Here is a 21,231-nt window from a genome sequence, read left to right on the forward strand (position 1 = left end):
TGTATTGGCAAGATGTTGTCAGTTCAGAATAAGGACCACAAACAGATGAAGAAACAGCACTTTCCAGCATTCATCAGATATTATTTATGTCATCCAATTCTCACCCCACTTCCCACACAGAGGTGAGTAGAAGTCCTTTTTTCAACCCAGGCCTATCTTTCTCACACCCTCTGGGTTCTGGTTTGCACTTTTTGTTGCCTGAAAGGTTAGTGTCTTCTGTGGACCCAGAGCACTTCCAGGATACATCTGTGGTCCACAGTGATACGTAGTTTATGGGTTCTGTCTAGCTAGGATCCTTTAGGGACTTTGCCAGTGGGAGGTGACCAGAGACTAGGTTCAGTTCTGGGAGCATAGCCCTCTAGACTCCTGCAGAACTGTGGCTTCATCTATGTCCTCTTAACTGCCCTGCTGTGGGAAACCTTCTTCTCCTCTCCCCAGGTTCCCTTTTACTAGAAAGTTTAAAGGATCATATTTCAACCACTGCCCAGGACCACTGCAAAGCCATCTACCTACATGTCCTCACCACCAACAATACAGCAATAAACTTCTATGAAAACAGAGACTTTAAGCAGCATCACTATCTGCCCTATTATTACTCCATCCGAGGGGTCCTCAAAGATGGCTTCACCTACGTCCTCTACATCAATGGCGGCCACCCTCCCTGGACCATCTTATATCCTTTACTGCTGGAAGGGAGAGAGAAGGCTTTGTGGTTTCATGGCTAGAGGGCTAGAAGAACCAGAAAGTCAGCTGGAACTGTGGCCACCTTCAGTCACTCACAGTCACTGGCTTAGCTTGTAGTGTTGCTCCTTGAGTAGCTCAGGGTATGGGCAGGTCTAAAGCACCTGATTGGTTGCATACATTAGGAAAATTAGCACTTCCTAACAGCTTCAGCCCAGCAGGAAGGTTGGGTTTTAACTCTTTGGGCCTAGGATGGATCCATCCACTCAAGAAATATGGAACGTACCCTGTTCCAGGGGTCAGCAGTAAGCATAGCAGATACAAGCCCCACCTACGCAGCCCGTGATACAGAGAAGAAAGTAAACAGTGGCAGAACACACCTGGGTTCAGACCTTCCTCGTGGAGTTGCATGATCGAAGGTGTATTCACCCACCCCCCAATTCTCTCCTCTAATGGTGTCCTTGTTAGGAAGGGACGAAACCAGATGTCCCAGCAGCCATGGGGTAATAGCCCAGAATACACCACATGTACCTGTGGGTGTTTTGAGAAAACAGGAAACAGGTGAGCCCACGCTCCATAGGCCTAGCTCACATGAAGTCAGGTGTGTATGGGCATCCAGGGGTTAGCACTGCTGAAACATGTCCTTGTTGGGGTGGGCTCTGTCCCTCTGGAGAACTAGGAACACTTGTCTTATAGATCCTGCCCTGGTCTTTGTTAATTACCTTATGGTGATTGTCCTATATGACTCTACTGTGCATTATTTCCCAAATTGATAGTCCACTTAATGAGTCTTTCTAGTATTTTCTAAGGTTTAATAGGCCCTTGGCCTCCAGTTGAGTGCATTGTGCCACGTGGGAACAATGCTGTGGGTCATTGATCAGACTCCAAGGACGCTGCATGTGGGCAGGCAAGGCAGATGGGGCCATATCGGTATCTTCCTTGACAGAACCTACAGACTACATCCAACACCTGGGCTCAGCACTAGCCAACCTGAGTCCCTGCTCCATCCCACACAGGATCTACCGCCAGGCCCACAGCCTGCTCTGCAGCTTTCTGCCATGGTCCAGCATCTCCACCAAAGGTGGCATCGAATACAGCCGTACCATGTGATGCCATTGGGGCAGCCTCCCCCAGGCCTCTGTCCTCAGCACTTTGTGGAGCCTATTTTCCTATCTGTCTGACTTCTGCTGTCCTTTGCAAGGAGCTGGTGGCCACCTGCCGGCCCATCGGCCTGCCCCAGCTGCAGGCCCGGTGCTATGCTGGCTCAGAAGAAGAGTGTATGCCTGGTCTTCAACAGGTAGGAACAGATGGTAGGACCTGGGGAGTCTGGTACTTGTAGAGACAAGAAGTCTCTAGGCAGGTACTTGGGAGCAGTTCACAGTGGGTCCAGAAGCGTTTGGAAGAGCAAGGGACCAAAGGCCTCACACCACTTGCCAGATCTCTTTTTACTCCCTAGACTGTGTGTGTACATTTGCATCCACATGTGCACGTTTGTGGAGCATGGAGCTCAACATGGGGGCAGTTATTCTCCACCTTACTTTCGAGACAGGGTTTCTCATGGAACTTGTAGCTCACTGATTTAACTGTACTGGCTAGCTAGTGAGCTTCGGAGATCTCTTGTCTCTCAGCTGCCTACCTAGACATTTTATGTGGGTGCTGGAGCTCAAATCAGATCCTTATATTTATATAGCAATCACTTTTCCAGTGGAGCCATCTCTCCAGCCCCTGGATGGCTTTTTTTTTAATGTTTTTAATTTATCTCTTGAGAATTTGAGGGCATTGGAGTCTCTGGAAATGGAGGTATAGGCAGTTGTGCCATGTAGATCCCGAGAATTGAATCCTGGTCCTTGGAAAGAGCAGCATATGCTCTTAACCACTGAGCCATCTCCCCAGGGCCTGAACAAATTTTTCTTTTTTCTTTTTTTTTTTTGTTGTTGTTAAAATGATGGAGTCGTGTGACTCAAACATTGGGAAGGTACAGAAAGGCCAAGCAGCTCCTACTGGAGGCCCACAGTTACTTGGCTTTACCGGACAAGAGGCACCAGTGACCAGTGACCTGTGACCCAGACTGCTGCTCTCACCACCAGTGCAGTCACCAGGGCATCTCCATGTGGCATTGTCCAAAGCCCATGCCGACAACTTGCACATGGAGTTAAGATTCTGCCTGGATGCAGCCATTCTGGTTGCTGAGAGCTGGTCTCCCAAGCCAAGAGAACAGAGAATTGCAGAACTGGAAGAGGTTTGGGTATTGCAGAGCCCATTCCATTGACCATCCACATTGAGGCTTGGTACACATCCAGGTGCTTGCATTTGTGTTAAGTTCCAGGGAGCCTGCTGGCCACTGCCAGACTGGGGGCTGGAGAAGGGCTCATGCTCTGGTGTACCCTGGCTCAGCAAAAGCCCACAGGCTAGAGGGTGAAGTAGGTGAGCATCCTGCAGTGCCTTCACTTGCCCTGCTCTCTTCCCTGCAGGCTCTCCTCCTGCTTCTGGAAACTTCTCCCTCCACCTGGAGGAGCCCTTGTCCTGCCTCCATGCACTGGCACCATCCCAATGGCCTGGCAGGTGTTGGCTGCATTCACTGGAAAAGGTCTTGCCAGGCCTCTCCTCTGCCTCCTGCTCCTTCATCTTTCCTACAGAATGGACTGAACTTTGCTGTGAAAAGAATATGGACATCTTTGACGCTGAAGACACAGGAACCTTAGAATAAAGAGGCACAGCAAAGAGAATGCCAGGTTTTTTTATAGGAAGCTTAGACAGTGGAACCAGTTTTTCATGAAAGGCTGGAGAGTGGGGAGAAAGAGTGGGGCTGGCCCTTGACAAGAACGTAAAGCTTCAGGAATCAGCCCTCACCATAGTCGGTTAGATGGACGGTTCCTTGTTCCTCAGGCCTCCTACTCCCCGCTTCCTGTTGTCCAGAAGGATCATCCTGCCTGTCGAATCCGGGCAAATTCCATATAGCTGACCTGCACTTGGAGCTGGGCCAAGAACTGGGAGCTGTTGGCTTCTGGGTTCCTCCCTTGCTCATCCTTCTAGAAGCTGAAGCTTCAAGGACTGGCCAAATGCAGACAGGAGGAGGCTGAGCTCTGCATTGGGCATCTCTGCTACTGTGGACTCATGAGACTTGGCCTTGGGAGCAGAGGGCAGTTGGTGCCTGTGGACTTTCAGCCCTGAGGCAGAGGCTCTTGTCAGTGCCGTGAATTGTACCTGCAGCGTCCCTTCCTTGTGCCCCCAGAGTCCTGCCCAGTATTGCTGCAGTATCACAGGTGCCCATGCAGGGCATCCTCACAGCCTCTCACTGTGCCAGACTTATTAGGAACAGCTCTGTTGACAGGCTTCCATCCCTCAGCATCTCCTGGATTAGGGCTCTCAGGCCCTAGAGCCAGCCCAAGGCTGCTTGGCCTCAGAGAGGGAAGGGTCCTCACAAAGCAGGAAGGCCAAGGCAGGAAAAGCATTCCCCTTCCTCAACAGAACTGGCCAGCAGGTGGCTGGTGTCCTGACTGGTTTCGGTTGTGTGCTGAGGCCCAGCCCGTGTTCCCTTCCTTTTCAGTCAGTGGTGATCATGTGATTTTAATTTCTGCCCTGTGTGGTCAAGGAAGAGTCTTCCAGAAGGTTCTGACTTGGATATTCTTAAATCCAACTCAAAGTCCTCAACCTGTCTTTCTTCCCTCCTGTCCCCTAATTACTGCAGTGTCCAGCCCAGTGTTGAACGAATCGTAGTGTGTAGTCTCATTACAAACAAATAAATAATTTCACTAGTCTCGTCCTGTCACTGGTAGCTGGCTCTTACACTTCGTGCTTTGGGCTAGGGCTGAGGGCTGGGAGCTTGCTTGCTGCAGTCTTCCTGGTGCCTCAGTCATGCAGGCCACTGTTCTGCAGAGGAGTGTGAGCCTGGTGAAGGTGTCTACTGCTGAAAGCAATAACTGGGCTCTTTCTTAAAGGCCCTTAGCAGCTGCCTGTCAGTTCATACCCGCACCCTGGCTCTCAGGTTTGAGCTAGAACCTGATCCAAGTGTGAAACTGTATAATTCTCTTCCCCAACCCGTCTGCCCCCATCTCCATCATAGCTTCTAAGACTCCAAGGGTCATGCAGGCACATGGTCGATGGAGGCCATGGCTCTGCTCCCAACCAGAGTGGCTAAGTCTCTGGAGACAGTCTGTGTGGTCACAGCCTGGGTACTGCTGGCATCGTTGGGAGGCTACAAAACTTCTTCCAGGGCACAGAATGGGCCTACAACAAAGACTTGATCCAGTCCCAAATGTTAATACCCAAGGTCGTCAACACCCAGATACCTGAAATCTAGTCCAGCTGGAAGAAGGCCTGTGGCCATCCTGATGGGTTCCTGTGGGGCCATAAATTCATCTAATCCCTCGATAGGAGCAGTTTGGGGTCCAGGCCAACATGCCTCCCTTGGTTGGTCCCGTCCTGGTTCCCTCTTTAAACCAAACCTGCATTTCATCCCTTTGTCCCTGGAATGCCATGCCCTGTGTTCAGGCCTGATGAGACCCTGCCTGCCTTCTAGAGTTACCATGGTCAGGGTCTCCCCTACAAAGCCTCCCTGGACCTGGCTCATGACTCTCTGTGCACCCCCAGGATAGCTCCCCTGAATGGCTGCAGGGCGGTTTTGACTGGGTTAACTTGATGACAGACAGACAAGAAGGTGTGTAGGCCTTGGCTTTTACTGAGGTTAGACCTGAGGACTCCCTGGCCTCTCAGGAACCTGACTCTGCTCGGCCTGGCCTCCCAGGTACAAGTGGCTGACCGGAGTTTGGGCAGGCTGCAAGGGCACGGGTATGCTTCCATTTCTCCTGTCCCTCCCATGGGACTTCCTCCTCCCTCCCTTCATACTATCCCCAGACTAGCCCAGGCCTGGTGCTGGGCAGCTATGGGGGCCATCTCAGTGGGCAGGGCTACTGCTGGGACTGAACCCTTCTTCAGTAAACCTGGCCTCCTCGGCCACTCTTCCCCTACTGTCCCCAGCCCTGGCACTTTGGATCCTTATGTCCTCTCCAAGGCCCCAGAGCGGGTTCTCTTGCACAAGGGACACATGGTCTCCTCCAAGGCTCTCCAGGACCTCTTGGGCCTGAGTCCCAAGCCCTCAGGGGGACCAGACTGGGAGGGGATACCCTTGGCTGGGTCCATGCTGGAACTGGAAGCTGAGGAAAAAGGAAAGAGAAGTCACTCAGGGACCCAATTTGAAACCCTACCTTGGTGTCCCTGGACCTTACAACCCTCAAGACAATTGAAGGGCTTGTGCTACATTCTTGAAAGAACTAGTCGGGGAAGGGACGTCAATGGGTCAAGCTGAAAATGTCATGAACCCTTCATTTGAAAAATGAACTGAGGGAGAGCTGCCCAAGGTCCATCAAGAACGAGGATTAGAACCCAGAACTGAGTCCCAGATCTTCTACACCCCATATCCCAACAGGCTCCAGCTGTGCCAGCTGCATACTACCACCCCTGAGATTTCACAGGACTTAGAGTGTACATCCACGGTACGGGATCAATAGCGGGGCACACGGAGAGAAAAATTCAACAAGATCTTGGCCCCTGGAGCATGACATTACTTTAGTGTGTCCTGGCCACTGTGTTCTTTCCTAGTTCTTGGCAGAAGGCTGGGGAATGGAAGAGGCCCGTCTGAGTTCCCTTGAGTCTTTCCCTCATGTCTCCAGTCCTGCCTTAACAGAGCTCACCTGTATTTCCCAGGCTGTCCCTGGGCAGTTGGGCTTCCAGAAGGGTTGAGCAATGGCTGTTACCTGGACCCAAGGTCCCCTGTGGCAGGTCCAGTGGCCAGGCCGAGCCTTCAGGCCTCGGCAGGCTGCCCCCAGCCATGAGCCGGCCTAGCCAGTGGCTTCCACATTGACCAGCAGGCTGCATGTGGCCTGGCAGGTAGAGAGCCAGGCTCCGGAGGTGACGCAATCGGAAGTTCTTGGGCTTGCTTCCCTGGGCACCGGGGCCCTGCTGCTGCTGGGCCCCCAGCCCTCCCTCATAGATGTTGGGTGGTGTGTCAGGGTGGCTGGGGCGTCCTGGGGCCCAGCTCACTGCATCTGCAGGAGAGAGAGAGAGAGCAGGAGGGTGGTGGCGAGTGGGCCCAGCATCTGGACAAAAACTGCAGGTACCAGCTTATATGATAGGCTCCATGCCCAGGCTATCCAGCCTCAGTTCTTGTCTATTCCCATTTCTCCTCTTTGCTCCCCTAACAAAGGGGCCTAAGAAGCTCAGGACTTTGGCACTGAGATCTCTTTCAGCTCCTCAAGCCCTCTTTTGTTCCCTCTACCCTAGAAAGAGTATGCTGGTGCCAGTATAAGCAAAGTGGGTACTAGAGCCTAGATCGGGAGTTTCTCCCCCCCCAAACATGCATGTCCCTAGGATCTGCCCAGGTTAGGACAGAATGGCATCTCTGCCATAGCTCCTTCCTGCAGCCAGGCACCTTCTCTTATTCGAAGCTCAGAGAATGCACAGACCAAGGCTTCCATGGAGGGCCAGTATGGTGGGGGAGGAGTGGCCAGGCCTTGTGTGCAGCAGGGCCTGCTCTCCCCTGCCTACGGGGTGGGTCTGCAGGTCTCCCATGGCAACTGGTTCTATGATGTCACAGTAAAGACTCCAGTCTTCCTGGGTCCCTTAGTTTGGGAGAGGATGGTATCAGGTTGGGGCAGGGTGGGAGGAGGGCAAGGGGAGGGGCTAGAAACCTAGGGTAAGGTCCTCAGATTTAGAGCAAGACAAAAAAGTTTAGCTTTGGCATGCTAGAAAGTCATTCTATGGGGTGACCTTTTGGGGGCCTCAGCTTCCTCATCTGTGATTGGGAGAACGAGGGTTTGGGGTACAAACCTGCAGAGATCTGAATCATGCTGAGAAGACAGTTCTGGGTGACACTTGTCTAATTGTCCATTTTCTCACAAGTTGTTAGGCAGTGTGTAGATAATGCCATTTTTCCCTAAGCATGTAGACAAACTGGAACTCTTGCCTTGATGGTGGAAATATAAAATTACAACTAATTTGGAATCAACTCAGTCACAAAACCTTTACGTTTCGTTATACAAAGTTTAGTTCTATGTTCTACATTTAGGTTTACGAACCATCGTTTTTGTATACAGATAATAGTAGAGTTTCATTTATTTGCTGTGGATTTCTCATTGTTCCAAACCATTTGTGGCAAAGACCATTCTCTCTGTCCAAATGCATTGTCACCTATGTTGGACTAGCCACAAATGTGTGGCCCTGTTCTACATACTAAGTCCTTCAGCATCTACTCCTGGTCTGTACCACAATGTCCAGGTCAAGGGCACCCTTACATCCTGCGCCTACCCATCTTGGGGCTTTGCTTTCCTCTTCGCCCACCCTCTTGGCTCAGCTCATCTCTTCTCTCCCCAGTCTTCCTTTATCGCGGTTGTCCCCGATTCGTAGCGGTTACGCCCCCGCACTGGGGTGAGACACACCAGCACTATGGCTCCCGTCTCAGAATTAACCAGTTTCCAGGACAACCTCTGGCGCACGGATCTTGATACTGATTTCCGGCCTGTCGTGAAGACTGACAAGCTGTACGTGCACGAAATCCCTCCGGGTTCAGTTCTCGAATTCTGCAGAGGGTACCATATCTTCGTTCCCGTCAGTCTGTGGCCACTTTAGCTATGTTTTTACAAATACGAAGGAGACTCAGTCACATAAGGTGATAGTGCTCTCTATAGAAGTGAGGCGATGAGAGCCACAACGAGACAGGAGACAAAAGCGCTCAACGATGAGAAGCGCCACCTGCTGGTCTGTGTCGTGCGCATGCGCGCACTGCACCGTTTCGCTCCCTGTCTTGTTTGGCCCTGACGGCTTGCTGTCCAAGTGCTCTGCAGGTTGCTATAGAGACCGGCGAGCGCTGGGCCTGCGAACTCCAAAGAGGCGAGCAGCGACGCCCTAGTGGGCTCTTGGGGACCAAAGCACCATGTCTTTTCGCGACCTCCGCAGTAAGGCTGCACCCCGCTTTTCCGTGGGCTTCCCAGAAACTCGGGGCTCCCCTGCCTGAGCCATAGGCCCAGTCAGGGCGGTGGTCCCCAGCCCCAGACTAGCCAGGGGCTGACAGAACTTTACAGCACCTTTGGAAAGTTCTGTCCCTCGCTGGCCGCGTGTTTCTAGAACATTTGGAATGTGTCTCCAGCGGCTGAGGAACTGAATGTGTTAAATTTTACCCCGTTTTATCTCAGTTTTTCGCAGCCACATTAGAAAGGTCATAGGAAATGGAGACTTTTCCTTGTGTTAGAGTTTGTAGAAAGAAACCATGAAACCAAGGAGGTGACGGGATGAATGGCTCTTGCGGCTAGTTTTTTGTTGTTGGTTGTTGTTCATTTTTGAGGTTTGTGGTTGTTGTGTTAACAACCTGTCACATACTCTTCTCTTTGTGGGCGTTATTTCGTTTACTCCTAGGCAGTTCTTATGCCCCGTGTCCAGAGATGAAGAAACAGGCAGCAGGAGGTCAAAGTCATTCGGGCAAGTAATAGCTAGGACGAGCGAGCGGTTTTGGAGTTTGAATCCAGCTTGTCTGATCGCCAAATACTGAGGAGAACTTGGCCGGAGAGTGGGGAAGTGGTATATTTATATTAGTCACTACTCTTTGTAGAACATCTGTTATGTGCCAGGCTGTTATATTTCACACGTTTTGTTTCTGGTTTTAACTTCAAGGAGTACAGCTTCTCGTGGGTCACACAGCTAGAAAGAGTGGCAGAGCTGTGTGACCCAAAAGCTTGCCTCGTGTGCAGAAGAGTAGCAGCTGCCAGGATCAACTTGGAGAGAGTCGTGTCTTCTGGGGTTTGAGGGCATTTAAAACAGTGTAATGATGTGTTGAAAAGAGTATTCAAGAGGAGTATTTCAGAATGTTTACCTTAAATAAATACTGTATAGCTGGGTAATGTATGAGAGTCTGTTCCTGGCTAAAGTGGAGAATTTGATAGCTTCAGCAGAAGGAAGTGTTTGGGCGAAGCCTGACTGGAGACTGCTACTTGTTTTCTACCATCTTTCTATTCCATGCTCTGGTGCAGTTCACCCTGCTTTATTGTCCAAGTAGGTTATTTGGAATTGTCTACAGGACGTTTTGAATAGCTGTCTTCAGGAAACATGAGTAGACGTTGTACAGCCAGGAAACATGTTCAAAATCTCAGCATATTGTGGGAACTCAGAAATGCTGGTTATGTTCATTTTGATTTTTCGAGACAGGGTTTCTCTGTGTAACAACAGCCCTAGCTGTATTAGAGCTTTCTTTGTAAACGAGGTTAGCCTCAAACCCACAAAGGTCCACCTGCCTCTGGTGTGCTCTTTTCTTTTCTCTCTTTTTCTTTTTCTTTCTCTTTCTTCCTTTCTTCCTCTCTCTCTCTCTCTTCCTTCCTTCCTTCCCTCCCTCCTTCCTTTCTTCCTTCCTCTTCTTCCTCTTCCCTCCCTCCCTCCCTCCCTCCCTCCCTCCCTCCCTCCCTCCCTTCCTTCCTTCCTTCCTTGACAGGGTTTCTCTGTGTATCCCTGGCTGTCCTGGAACTTAGTCTGTAGACCAGCCTGGCTTCGAACTCACAGAGCTCTGTCTGCCTCTGCCTCCCCAGTGCTGAGATCAAAGGTGTGCACCACCACCACCTGACTGTAGTTAGCTTTCTTTACAGTTTCTTTTCTTTTCATTCTTTTTTGAGGCAGGGTCTCACTAGCCTGGAACTCACTCTGCAGATCAGACTTGCTTCAAACTCACAGGGTTCTGCTCCCTCTGCCTACTGAATGCTGGGTTCTTCATATTTTCAATGATGTAAACACAGCTAGGTCTAGGAATGTGGCTCAGTAGCATCTTAACTAGAATGCACTAGGTCCTGGATTCTGTCTCCAGCACTGCATAAAATCAGACATGGTAACACAGGCCTGTACTGCCGGCACCTGAGAGGAAGAAGGGGATGGATGGGGAGTCATCCTTAGTATGTAGTGAATTTGAGCCCAGCCCGGTCTGCCTGAGCATCTCTATGGACACATGGGCGGGAGTCCCACTCTGTCTTATACATAAGGGTGGAGTTAATGGGTGGAGGGCTCCAGGATCTCTTGCCATGTAATAATTACCTTACAACCTTTCACATGCTGGGCAAGTACTCCATAGAGTCACATCCCTCCATCAACAGTTCTTAAATCTCTCTCACACAGGTGCGAGGTTGGCAGAGCCCTGCCTGGTGGTACTTGAACCTGCAGGCAGACTGCACTGGGAGGTGGGGGCGGGTGAGTTCAGTGGAAAGTTTCTCCACACCCACACCTGGTATCTGGGCTGGCTGGCCAGATCAGCCCAGGATGGGGAGAAGCTTAGATGCCACCTCTTAAGTGACCAGGAGTTTGCAGTCGTCTTTCATCTCCGTGGTAGCTAGACTCTTCAGCGCCGTCTCGTGTAGTCCAGGCTGGCCTCCAACTCACTATATAGCTGAGGACGACCTTGAACTTGGGATCTTCCTGAGTTGGTTTTGGGGGAGCACCACCATGTGGAGTTTAGTCAGTGCTGGGGAAGGACTCCAAAGCTTCCTGATCACCAAGCGAGCGCTCTGCCGCCATCCGGGCTGCAGCGCCCTGCCTTCTTTCTTTTTCTTTTGTTGTGTTGTGTTTAAGACTAAGTCTCCATTGTGCAGTCCTGGATGGCCTGGAACTCGCCGTGTAGACCAGGCTGGCCTCGAACTCACAGGGATCCCTCTCCATGTAGACCAGGCTGGCCTCGAACTCACAGGGATCCCTCTCCATGTAGACCAGGCTGGCCTCGAACTCACAGGGATCCCTCTCCATGTAGACCAGGCTGGCCTCGAACTCACAGGGATCCCTCTCCATGTAGACCAGGCTGGCCTCAAAATCACAGGGATCCCTCTCCATGTAGACCAGGCTGGCCTCGAACTCACAGGGATCCCTCTCCATGTAGACCAGGCTGGCCTCGAACTCACAGGGATCCCTCTCCATGTAGACCAGGCTGGCCTCGAACTCACAGGGATCCCTCTCCATGTAGACCAGGCTGGCCTCGAACTCACAGGGATCCCTCTCCTGGTTGCTGTGCCTAGCTATTTGTTTTTTGAAACAAGGTTTTGTTTTTTGTTTTTTGAGACAGGGTTTCTCTGTGTAGTCCTAGCTGTCTTGGAACTCGCTCTGTAGACCAGGCTGGCCTCGAACTCACAGAGACCCACTTGCCCTTGCATCCTGAGTGCTGGGATTAAAGGTGTGAACCACCACCACCCAGTAGTTGTTTTTATTTCTAAATCCTGCCTTCTTTCAAGCAGTGTAGCTTTTTTTTCAGGTGCTCGCAACTTGGAATATTACTATTTACTAATCTGTTTCTATAGTAAATCTAAATACTAAATATAGTTCAACCATTCTCTTAAAATTTCTCTGAATATGAGGTAACTGATCTTTAAAATTTATGTCATGAAATCATAAATACTCACTGAATATAACAACATATAATCTTTAACTTCATCCTACCTAGGCTCTCCCATAAATAACCACTATCAACATTTTTTTCTTATGATGTTTTATGAGGCTAGGTAGTTTTTATTTTGTATAGAAATTAAAGCCTCAGATATTCCCTAAGCCCCATTTCTTTGAAGAAAATCTACTCCATTGAACATAGGTTGTTTTTTTTTTTTTTTTTTTTTTTTTTTTTTGGTTTTTCGAGACAGGGTTTCTCTGTGTAGCTTTGCACCTCTCTTGGAACTCACTTGGTAGCCCAGGCTGGCCTCGAACTCACAGAGATCCGCCTGGCTCTGCCTCCCGAGTGCTGGGATTAAAGGCGTGCACCACCACCGCCCGGCAACATAGGTGTTTTTTAGGTGATGGATTAGATACTGTAAATTCTAATCTCCCCTTGCTTTTCCTCTTATAGAGTTGATGGATTTGGCACCTTGAGCGGTCATTACATTGGGAAGAACCGATAAGAAGAGAAAGCAGAGACAATAAGATTAACTACTCTCCAAAGAGTTGCCATTTGACAGGACTGACTGAATTGTGTTTTATATTGGACAGATTTCACAGAGATGATGAGAGCCTTGGGATATCCACGACATATTTCTATGGAGAATTTCCGCTCACCCAACTTTGGGCTCGTCTCTGAAGTGCTTCTGTGGCTTGTGAAAAGGTTAGACTGCACTTTATTCACGTCTCAGTATGAATAGTTGGTTTCATTCAGTCACTAACTGGGAACTGGAAACTGTTGGGATACAAAAGGAGAATATGGTGCACTCTACACAGGGTGGACGTGGCTGTAACTTGTGAAAAGTCACCAGAGTTGCCAGGCATGATGGTGCAAGTAGATCTGTGAGTGCCGGGTCAAGCTGGCGGCCTACATATCAAGTCCCAGGACAGCTAGGGCTACGTAGTGAGAGACCCTCTCTCAGATTTTAAAATTGAAAGAAAGAAATCATCAGAGTTTAAAGAACGTGGAAGGAAGTAACTATCCTCACCACAACATGGCAGGGACCTTGCACACTCAGAGTAGACTGCAGTAGAAGTATTACAGATGTGGCTGAGAGCTGGCTCAGGTTAGGCACAGGTGCTGCTCCTGCAGAGGACCTGAGTTTGAGTCTCAGCACCCATGTTGGAAGGCTCACAACTGTGTATAACTCCAGCTGTGGGAGGACCTCACACCTCTGACATCAGTGGGCACCGGTAGTAATGTGCACATGCTTACACATAGACCCCCACATACACATAATTAAAAATAAAAAACTAAAAATCCAAAACAAGAAATAATGTAGATTTTTCATTGTGTTAAAAGTCTTACATGATAAGGACTGGCAACCTTTTGTGTTAAGAACCAGAGAGTAAATATTGTATGTGTTGTTACACACAAAATTCAGTCTACATGATGTATCTGTCGAACATTCTGGAGTTACAGTCAGTTGTGAGCCATCTGACATTGGTGCTAGGAACTGAATGCAGGTCCTCTGCAAGAGCAGTATATGCTCTTCAGCCACTAAGCCAGCCCCTTTTCTTTGCTTTTAAAATGTAAAAACTATTCTTACCTTTCAGACTATACAAATACAGGCTGAGAGTCACAATCTTCTGAGCCTTGGTGAATTATCAGTAAATAAGTAATTTCAGCAACTACTATTTCCTAAAGTGAATTGTTTAGCCCTTGTGTCTATCTTGGGCCAAGAGCTATCAGCCTGAGTCAAAATCTTTGTTATTTTCATAAAAGTTGGAAGTTTGAGATAGATTTAGTTTGTAGTCTGAGTCCCATATTTGGTTTGGTTACAGCTTCATCTATCTCCACACACATGACACACATGTATGAGTGGAGATCAGAGGACAAGGTTGTGGAGTTGATTCTCTCCTTCTAGGGATTGAACTCAGGTTTCTAGACTTATACAGCAAGCCTCTTTACCTGCTAAGCATGTGTGAGTACACATAAATGTGTGGGTTCATGCTAACCCCACATACATGAGGGGTTAGAGAACAGTCAGTTCTCCCTTTGCACTATGTAAGTCCTGGAGGTTGAACTCTGATTGCTAGGCTTGGTAATAAGCCTGTTTACCCACTCAGCCATCGTGTGGTCTGTCACTTAACCTCATTCGTGGGTTGGAATTTGCTCCCTGAGTATTTTGTTTGCTTTTGAAGTTTTTCTTAATCATATTGCCTTGAGTAACAATACTCAATCATCCACTTTCTCTTTAATGGACCTTTTTGCCTTGTTTGTTTGGTCACTTCGTTTGGCTTTGTTATATTTTAGGTAGGGTTTTACTATATAGGCCTGCCTAGCCTGGAACTCACTGAGATTTGCCTGCTTCTGCCTCCTAAGTGCTCAGATTATAGGCCTGTACCCCAATACCTGACTTTAAGGAACTTTCTGTTGCACTGGCTCATGCTTGTTTTTCCTGGCAGATATGAGCCGCAGACTGACATCCCTTCTGACACTGAGACCGAACAAGACCGAGTTTTCTTCATTAAGGCAATTGCCCAGTTCATGGTTGGTTCACAGTTATTTTATAGACTTGTCAAATAAGTTAGAAAAAGATGAATCCTATCTGGGATGGTTTTTGAATTGAGTATTGTTTACTTTCTAAAACCATCTACTGCCAGTTTTCTGTGGGGCCATTTCACCAAAATGTGTGTGTGTATATGTGTTGACTCATTGCTTGTATGGTTTTGTTTGTTTATTTTTGGATGAGTAATATGTTTAATGGTTCAAAAATGTTTAGATCATAAACTTATACAGAGTAAAATGACTTTCTACCATGTCTGTCCTGGGCTGAGTTCCAGTCACAATAACCACTAGTTAAAACTGAGCCCAGAGTTTGTTTATACATACTTAAACAAATCATAATGCATACATCCATATCAATAATATTTATATCTTAATTAAATATTAATAATAATATGCATATATATTCCCTGTTACACATGCTGTGTAGTGTCTTGCTTTTTTCACTTAGTAGTATATTTTGCAGAACTTTCCAAATGCATATAGAATTTCCTCTGTTACACTTGAGTTAATATTACTTACATGAATATCCCACAATTATGATATTTGTATAGGTATTTAGATAGTTTATAACTTTTGCTATGTGAAAGAATTCTGTTACAAATAGCCTGTGCTTTTCATTTTGTCTGTAAGTTTATGCTTAGAGTTAGTTCTTAGAATTAGAATTACTAGGTCAAAGATATATGCATTTGTAGTTTGGGTGTCTTTTTCCAAGGTTGCACTTTATCACAATATGAGATACTTACAGTATGTTTTATCCTTAACAACTGAGTTGTATCAGTTGCTGGCAGAGACATTTTCAAATTACCTACATGAGATTTGGACAATACCTGAAAAGGGCCTTAAACTTTGAAGTAGAGTATGGTAGAGCACATTGTAATTCCATTGCTTAGAAGGATAAGACAGGAGACTTGAGAGTTTGGATCTACCTTCAACAGCTGCATAGTGAGTTTCAGGCCAGCCTGGATCACATAGTAAGACCCTGTCTGAAGAAAAACATCAAAACAGAACTTTGTCTATCTCAAAACAGGCCACCAAGGCACATATAAAACTCAATACTAAGAAGCTTTATCAAGCAGATGGGTATGCCGTGAAAGAACTGTTGAAGATCACATCCGTTCTTTATAATGCTATGAAGACCAAAGGAATGGAGGGCTCTAACATAGGAGAGGAAGATATCAGCAAGTTCAAGTTTGATCTTGGCTCTAAGGTAAGGATGGTGGAGTCTGTGCCTAGGGAATGCTCCTTTCTCAGTCTGGCGGTGGGGTGTGTCTGATGATCTTGGCTCTAAGGTAAGGATGGTGGAGTCTGCCTAGGGAATGCTCCTTTCTCAGACTGGCGGTGGGGTGTGTGTGACTTGCAGCACCCCTTTCCTTACTGACTGACTCAGGCCATTCTCCAGTCTGTGGTAACAGTTTGTGCTCATTAGTGTGGGGATGAAAGCAAAGTCAATAAATCTAATTGTTGTAAAGCCTGATTTTATCAGATTGTATTTAAGCAATGAGGTTATAGGTATAAACCAAGAGGGCTGGAGGAATCAGACCGTGAGCAAAGATAAAGATGTGGAAGGTCTGGTGCAGTTCAGTACCCTGGAGAACAGCAGAGCAGTGTGGGAATGGAGTGTGTGAGGGCCAGGACTGTCATAAATAGGGCCATCAATGGGGCCTCCAGGGGTAGATGATGGCTCTGCAGAAGTGAGAGGGAAGGGATAGGCCATGGAAGTGGGAATGGGAACTAGTGTCCCACGATGAGAGTGTGCTTTGGATAGTTGAGGAAAGAGTGGAAGCCCTCTGGTGGAAGCAAGCCCTCTGGCCTGGAAAAAGCCCGTGACTTTCATTCTGAGATGGACAGTGGGGTTTTCAGCAGAGATGTATGTAGGCTTTGGATTTCCTCTCAGCCAAACAAGGTGGCATGCCCCTGTATTCTCAGCTGTTTGGGAGGCTGAGGCTGAAAGGCCCCTTGAGCCCAAAAGTTTTAGGCCAGTCTTGGGAATTAGAAAGTCCACATCTCAGAAAAGGTAAGAGCTAGGGACATAGGAGGTGGAGCTCACTTAGTGCTGAGCTGCCAGGCCTCTGAGCAGCTTAGGAAGCAGCAAGCCAAAGAAGGCTAAGTTGTTATTCACTTACCGTGGTGGTATATCAAGACTTCAGACTAGAGAAAATAATAGCTGCTCATTTCATCTCTGCCCATAGAATGAGCACCTATCCATTTAGGACCAGAGTCCCCAACAAAAGGCTCTGGAAATCCCACAGATCTGAGATGGGGAGAAGGGTCAAGAAGAGAAAACTAAGCCAGGCAGTGGTGTTCCATGCCTTCAATCCCAGAACTCAGAAGGCAGAGGGAGGCAGAATTCTGAGCTCAAGGCCATCCTGGTCTACAGATTGAATTCCAGAACTGCCAGGGCTACACAGAGAAACCTTGTCTCAAAAAACCAAACAAAAACAAAAACGTGGAAAACCTTTAGACTGTGGTGTTAGGATGGGAAAGTTCATCTTCAGGGCTTTCTCACATCTTGCTGTAAAAAGACCTCAGCAGAAGCAACTAAAGAGGTTCTCTGAGGGCCGGGTGATAGTGGCGCATGCCTATAATCCCAGCACTTGGGAGGCAGAGGCAGGTGGAGCTCTGTGAGTTCCAGGCCAGCCTGGGCTACAACAGAGTGAGTTTCAGGACAGGCTCAAAAGCTACACAGAGAGACATTGTCTCAAAAAGAAAAAAAAAAGTGCAAGGCTCAGCTCGGGAACTGAGGAATGAAAAACTCCCAGCTAAGAACACACACATTAATCTGGTGCCATGACAGCTCTTGTCTGAGGCCTGCCATAGAAAGCATTGTGATTATCGTGCTTGCACACACAGGTACAAGCCAGAGCTTACAATCGAGGTTCAGACATGGTTGAAAGTTAGTTTATGTGTGTAGGCACACAGCGTCACAGTGGGCAGAAGGCCAGAGGTTAACCGGGACTTGGTTCTCTTCTTCCAGCATGTAGGTCCTTGTCAGCAGGTGTGGTGGCAAGCACCTTTGTACCCAGCCGAGCCGTCTCACCAGCCCAGATCCAGGCATATTTTAATGGTAGATTTTTATGGGTTTGGGTATGAATTGAGGTAGATGAGATACTGTGTTGCCAGACTTGACGTGCTGATGTGCTAGGGCCGCATCTGGGCTGTATTCTTCAGAAGCCACTGGCCAAAGTAGCTAGCATAATTAAGAAAACGAGCTCTAGTATTATTTAATTGTTTTAGTAACTTAAAATGAAACTAGCCAGTGTGGCTAGTGAAATTTTTGTTCTGAGTTTGGCTGCGGATGCATTAAACTTACTGGTCCCTTTGGGTGTACCTAGCCAGTGGTTTGTGCGTGATGCTGGGGCTGCGAGTTTGAAGGCATCAACATGCGGGGGATTCCAACCGTGGGGTTAGAAGTATCTGTCAGAAAGGAGAAGTCAGACACTGAACTGTGACCATACCACTGTTGAGAAATGAAAACAGCGAGGTAAATCTTAGAGAGAAATGTGGGTACTTGCTGCCAGTCAGGCAGGAAAAATAGGAGGAGCTGGAGAGAGGTACCCTGGGCCTTAAGAGGAAAAGCTAGAATGGGAGGTGGAGGGGCACAGGGTGGGACCAGAGAAAAGGGAAGGAAGTAATTTGCCGAGAGTTACCAGGAGAGTTGTTGCTGGCAGGTTAAAGTAGAGAGAGACAGCAAGGGTTGCTTGTTCAGGAAAAGGAGAAAGAGCAAGGACTCCTGCCGGTGTTTGGAGTCCCTGGGATTAACACACTGAGGAAGAAGGGGACATGCACACCCTAAGAAAGTCTGAATGCTGAGTCATCGTCAGAGGGGTTGGCATCATCTTCCTGCCAATGGTCCCTGGAGTGGCTCATGAGATTCTAAGTACTTAGCAGAGCTGACCTCCTCTGGTGCCATAGCAGCTCTTTGGAGGAAAGACTAAGGCCTTGGCCTTGGATGCTACAGTAGAATGTCTCTCAGGCTGCCCCTTTGGTCCTTATGTTAGAGACCTGGTCCAAATAGAAGCATGTTAGCTTTCTTTTGCTTATACCTCGTAGTTGTGAATTCAGTTTGACTTCACATTTGGCTTTCTGAAATTGGTCCCATTTGAACTTAGTGTTCCCTAAGTTCGTGTCCTAGGACCTGAGTTCTACAGCAATAAATAGGGCTGCTTAAACACATGCTCTGTAGTTATATACCTGTCTGAAGGAAATGATTGAGGTTCACGGAGTGGCAGCTGAATGCCTGTTGGATAATGAGGATTCTGTATTTGCAATTTTCCTTCCAGATTGCAGATTTGAAAGCAGCCAGACAGCTTGCTTCCGAAATTACTGCCAAAGGAGCATCTCTGTATGACTTGCTGGGCAAAGAGGTTGAGCTGAGGGTAAGTAGTGTTCAGTTAAGGAATGAAAGTTTTCTTTTGCTTCTTGCCCTATAGTTCTTCCAATTTTTAATCAACTGTACCTGATTAAGTGGGTTAATGTGTAGGAAATGGTATAGGATATGAACCCTCTCCTGATTCTAATGGATACTGGTGCCACCACCGGTTTTAATTTTTTTCATTAAAAATAATTTTTTCATACAATGTATTCTAATCATATTCTTTCCCCTCCTCCAACTTCTTCCACATCTCCCCTCCCTTACATACCCAACTTCATGTTTTTTTCTCTAAAAAACAAAAGACAACCAAAACAAAAAGCATGGAGTCCATTTTGTGTTGCCCAACTACTCATGAGCTTGAGGCCTGTCCTAGAGCGTGGTTAATATACACAGTGTCACTCCATTGGAGAAAACCGATTTTCCTTCTCCTGATAGCTATCAATTGCAAACAGCTCCTCGGTTAGGAGTGGGACTTGCCGTGCTTTGGTTGTTAGTGTCTTTAGCTTCTAGTTCGGGGTTGGCAGATACATGGCATGAGCTGTGGCTCTCTTCCTGTGCCTCTTCTCTGCATTGCTCTCAATAGTTCACCTCTCACCCCCTGGCTCCTAGAACTCCCTGCCCCAGACTTGCCCAGCGAGCTTTATAAAACTGGCTTTCCTGCTGGCGTCACTGTTAGGGAACATGACCTGGGCATTAGGAGTGTCAAATGTTTCCCAGGTGATTATAACAAAAATCTGTGGCCAGTCACCTAAGCAGCACTTCTGGGTAGCTGGAGGAAGATGTTGTTATGAAACTTGCTAACTTGCTGTCCAGTGCCAGTCATGCAGTGTACACCATCTATTCCGTTGAAAGCAGCTGGTTAAGCATGGTTCCCAGACTTAGCTGAACACTGGACACAACCCCCATGCCCAGGCTGTTTTAATACTACAAGTCTGCATCAGGTTTTGACAAAACAGCAGTTTGGGAACCACTGAGTTAGGAAGAACAGTGCTGTGGCGTCCTTGTGTGTACACACGGGAGGTGATTAAAGCATGCATTCTTGTCTGACGTGTTTTACTGTAAGCAGACTTGATTTCCTTGCCCTCTTTCGAGTGTGTCAGCCTCCATTGCTCTGTCACTTTTCCATTCCGTTGTGATAGCCGACTTCCATTCTATGCTAGGGACGAGCCAAAGCGGAAGCTTAGATTCAGGGGCTGGTGGGTACACAGACAGCAAGCTGTCCAGTGGTTAGTTTTCATGGGGTGCGTCATCTGAACAGAAGCCAGTTTAGGGGTGAAGGTAATGGATGTTAATTTCATGTTTGCCATTGGGCTTTGGGTCTTGAGCTGAAAATGAAGACTTCAAGTCTGAGGAGAGCCCACATAGGCATTGGAGGGCATTATAGAAGGTGATGATGAGAGGTGTTTTATACAGAGATGTGAACTAGTGTGCAAGTTTGCTTTTTATTTTTTTATTATGTCAGAGATTGAATTCCAGGCCTTGTACATGGTGAGCCATAGTCTCTAGCACTGTGTTAACCTTTGGAGAATTAGTGTGACATATATATATATATGTCTCACATACTTCGGGGGACATCAATGGACATGAAGGTGAACATCTGTAATCCCAGAAGTTTGGGAGTCTGAGGATGGGAGTTACATGTTCAAGCACATCTTAGGAAACAGCAAGACTCTCAAGAAAAAAAATTGGCAGCGAATAGAAATTAAAAACTGAATTTGCTGCAAAATGTGTAAGTTATTTTCTCTCTCCTAGGAACTGAGAACAGAAGCCATTGCTAGACCTCTAGAAATAAATGAGACTGAAAAAGTGATGAGAATTGCAATAAAAGACATTCTGGTAAGATTGCACTGCTGTTATTTGTTGTTTTTACACCTGGGACTCTGCAAAATAGGATTTTCTTTGTGCATCAGACAGAAGGAGAGAGACCTAGAAGCGAGATACTTCAGAGGAAAGTTAGAGGATATTTCAGGATTCCTATATTATAGCCACTACTTTTCCCTTCGTAGGTAAAAGCACTTTCTCAAGTTGTTAAAATTCACCAGTTTTAAAGTAATTAAATAGTTCTTACTTCAAGATTTTGATGAATATTATCATATTTTATTTAGCCAATTCCTTGCTGCTGGGCACTTAAACGATTTCCAGGCTTTCTTTTTGTCTCTGTGTAGAGAAGGGTTTAGAACTCTGGGCCTTGTACAGGCTAGATAAGTTCTTTACCACTGAGCTACATCAG

At 47.4% G+C, this 21,231-nt stretch overlaps 3 protein-coding genes across 8 annotated transcripts in view; 2 read left to right on the top strand and 1 right to left on the bottom strand.

The window, feature by feature from the left end:
• Window positions 1-4,438, top strand: part of Naa60 (N-alpha-acetyltransferase 60, NatF catalytic subunit) — a 31,930-nt gene extending 27,492 nt beyond the window's left edge. For all 4 annotated transcript variants that reach the window (XM_052759226.1, XM_052759224.1, XM_052759225.1 and 1 more), the window contains 3 exons: window positions 439-673; window positions 1,635-1,978; window positions 3,153-4,438. In XM_052759226.1, the coding sequence (XP_052615186.1) occupies window positions 439-673; window positions 1,635-1,791 (392 nt within the window). In that variant the 3' untranslated portion in view covers window positions 1,792-1,978; window positions 3,153-4,438. The remainder of the gene's footprint in view (window positions 1-438; window positions 674-1,634; window positions 1,979-3,152) is intronic.
• Window positions 4,439-5,339: 901 nt separating this feature from the next.
• CUNH16orf90 (chromosome unknown C16orf90 homolog) lies at window positions 5,340-8,289 on the bottom strand. 2 transcript variants are annotated; one of them, XM_052759230.1, is made up of 4 exons: window positions 7,984-8,289; window positions 7,507-7,642; window positions 6,372-6,725; window positions 5,340-5,834 (listed from the first exon to the last, which is right to left on the bottom strand). In XM_052759230.1, the coding sequence occupies exons 2-4, from the start codon at window positions 7,523-7,525 to the stop codon at window positions 5,677-5,679; spliced, it is 531 nt and encodes a 176-aa protein (XP_052615190.1). In that variant the 5' UTR covers window positions 7,526-7,642; window positions 7,984-8,289; the 3' UTR covers window positions 5,340-5,676. The 2 variants fall into 2 exon arrangements, with proteins under 2 accessions (XP_052615190.1, XP_052615189.1); XM_052759229.1 differs by having other exon boundaries at window positions 7,507-8,289.
• Window positions 8,290-8,487: 198 nt separating this feature from the next.
• Cluap1 (clusterin associated protein 1) overlaps window positions 8,488-21,231 on the top strand; it is a 31,980-nt gene continuing 19,236 nt past the window's right edge. For both annotated transcript variants that reach the window (XM_052759213.1, XM_052759214.1), the window contains exons 1-6: window positions 8,488-8,630; window positions 12,670-12,781; window positions 14,527-14,611; window positions 15,657-15,836; window positions 18,910-19,005; window positions 20,754-20,837. In XM_052759213.1, coding sequence (XP_052615173.1) covers window positions 8,609-8,630; window positions 12,670-12,781; window positions 14,527-14,611; window positions 15,657-15,836; window positions 18,910-19,005; window positions 20,754-20,837 — 579 coding nt within the window. In that variant the 5' untranslated portion in view covers window positions 8,488-8,608. The remainder of the gene's footprint in view (window positions 8,631-12,669; window positions 12,782-14,526; window positions 14,612-15,656; window positions 15,837-18,909; window positions 19,006-20,753; window positions 20,838-21,231) is intronic.

The sequence above is a fragment of the Peromyscus californicus genome, unplaced genomic scaffold (genome assembly GCF_007827085.1).
Source record: "Peromyscus californicus insignis strain IS unplaced genomic scaffold, ASM782708v3 Scaffold_3__1_contigs__length_106647218, whole genome shotgun sequence".
NCBI lineage: Eukaryota > Metazoa > Chordata > Mammalia > Rodentia > Cricetidae > Peromyscus > Peromyscus californicus.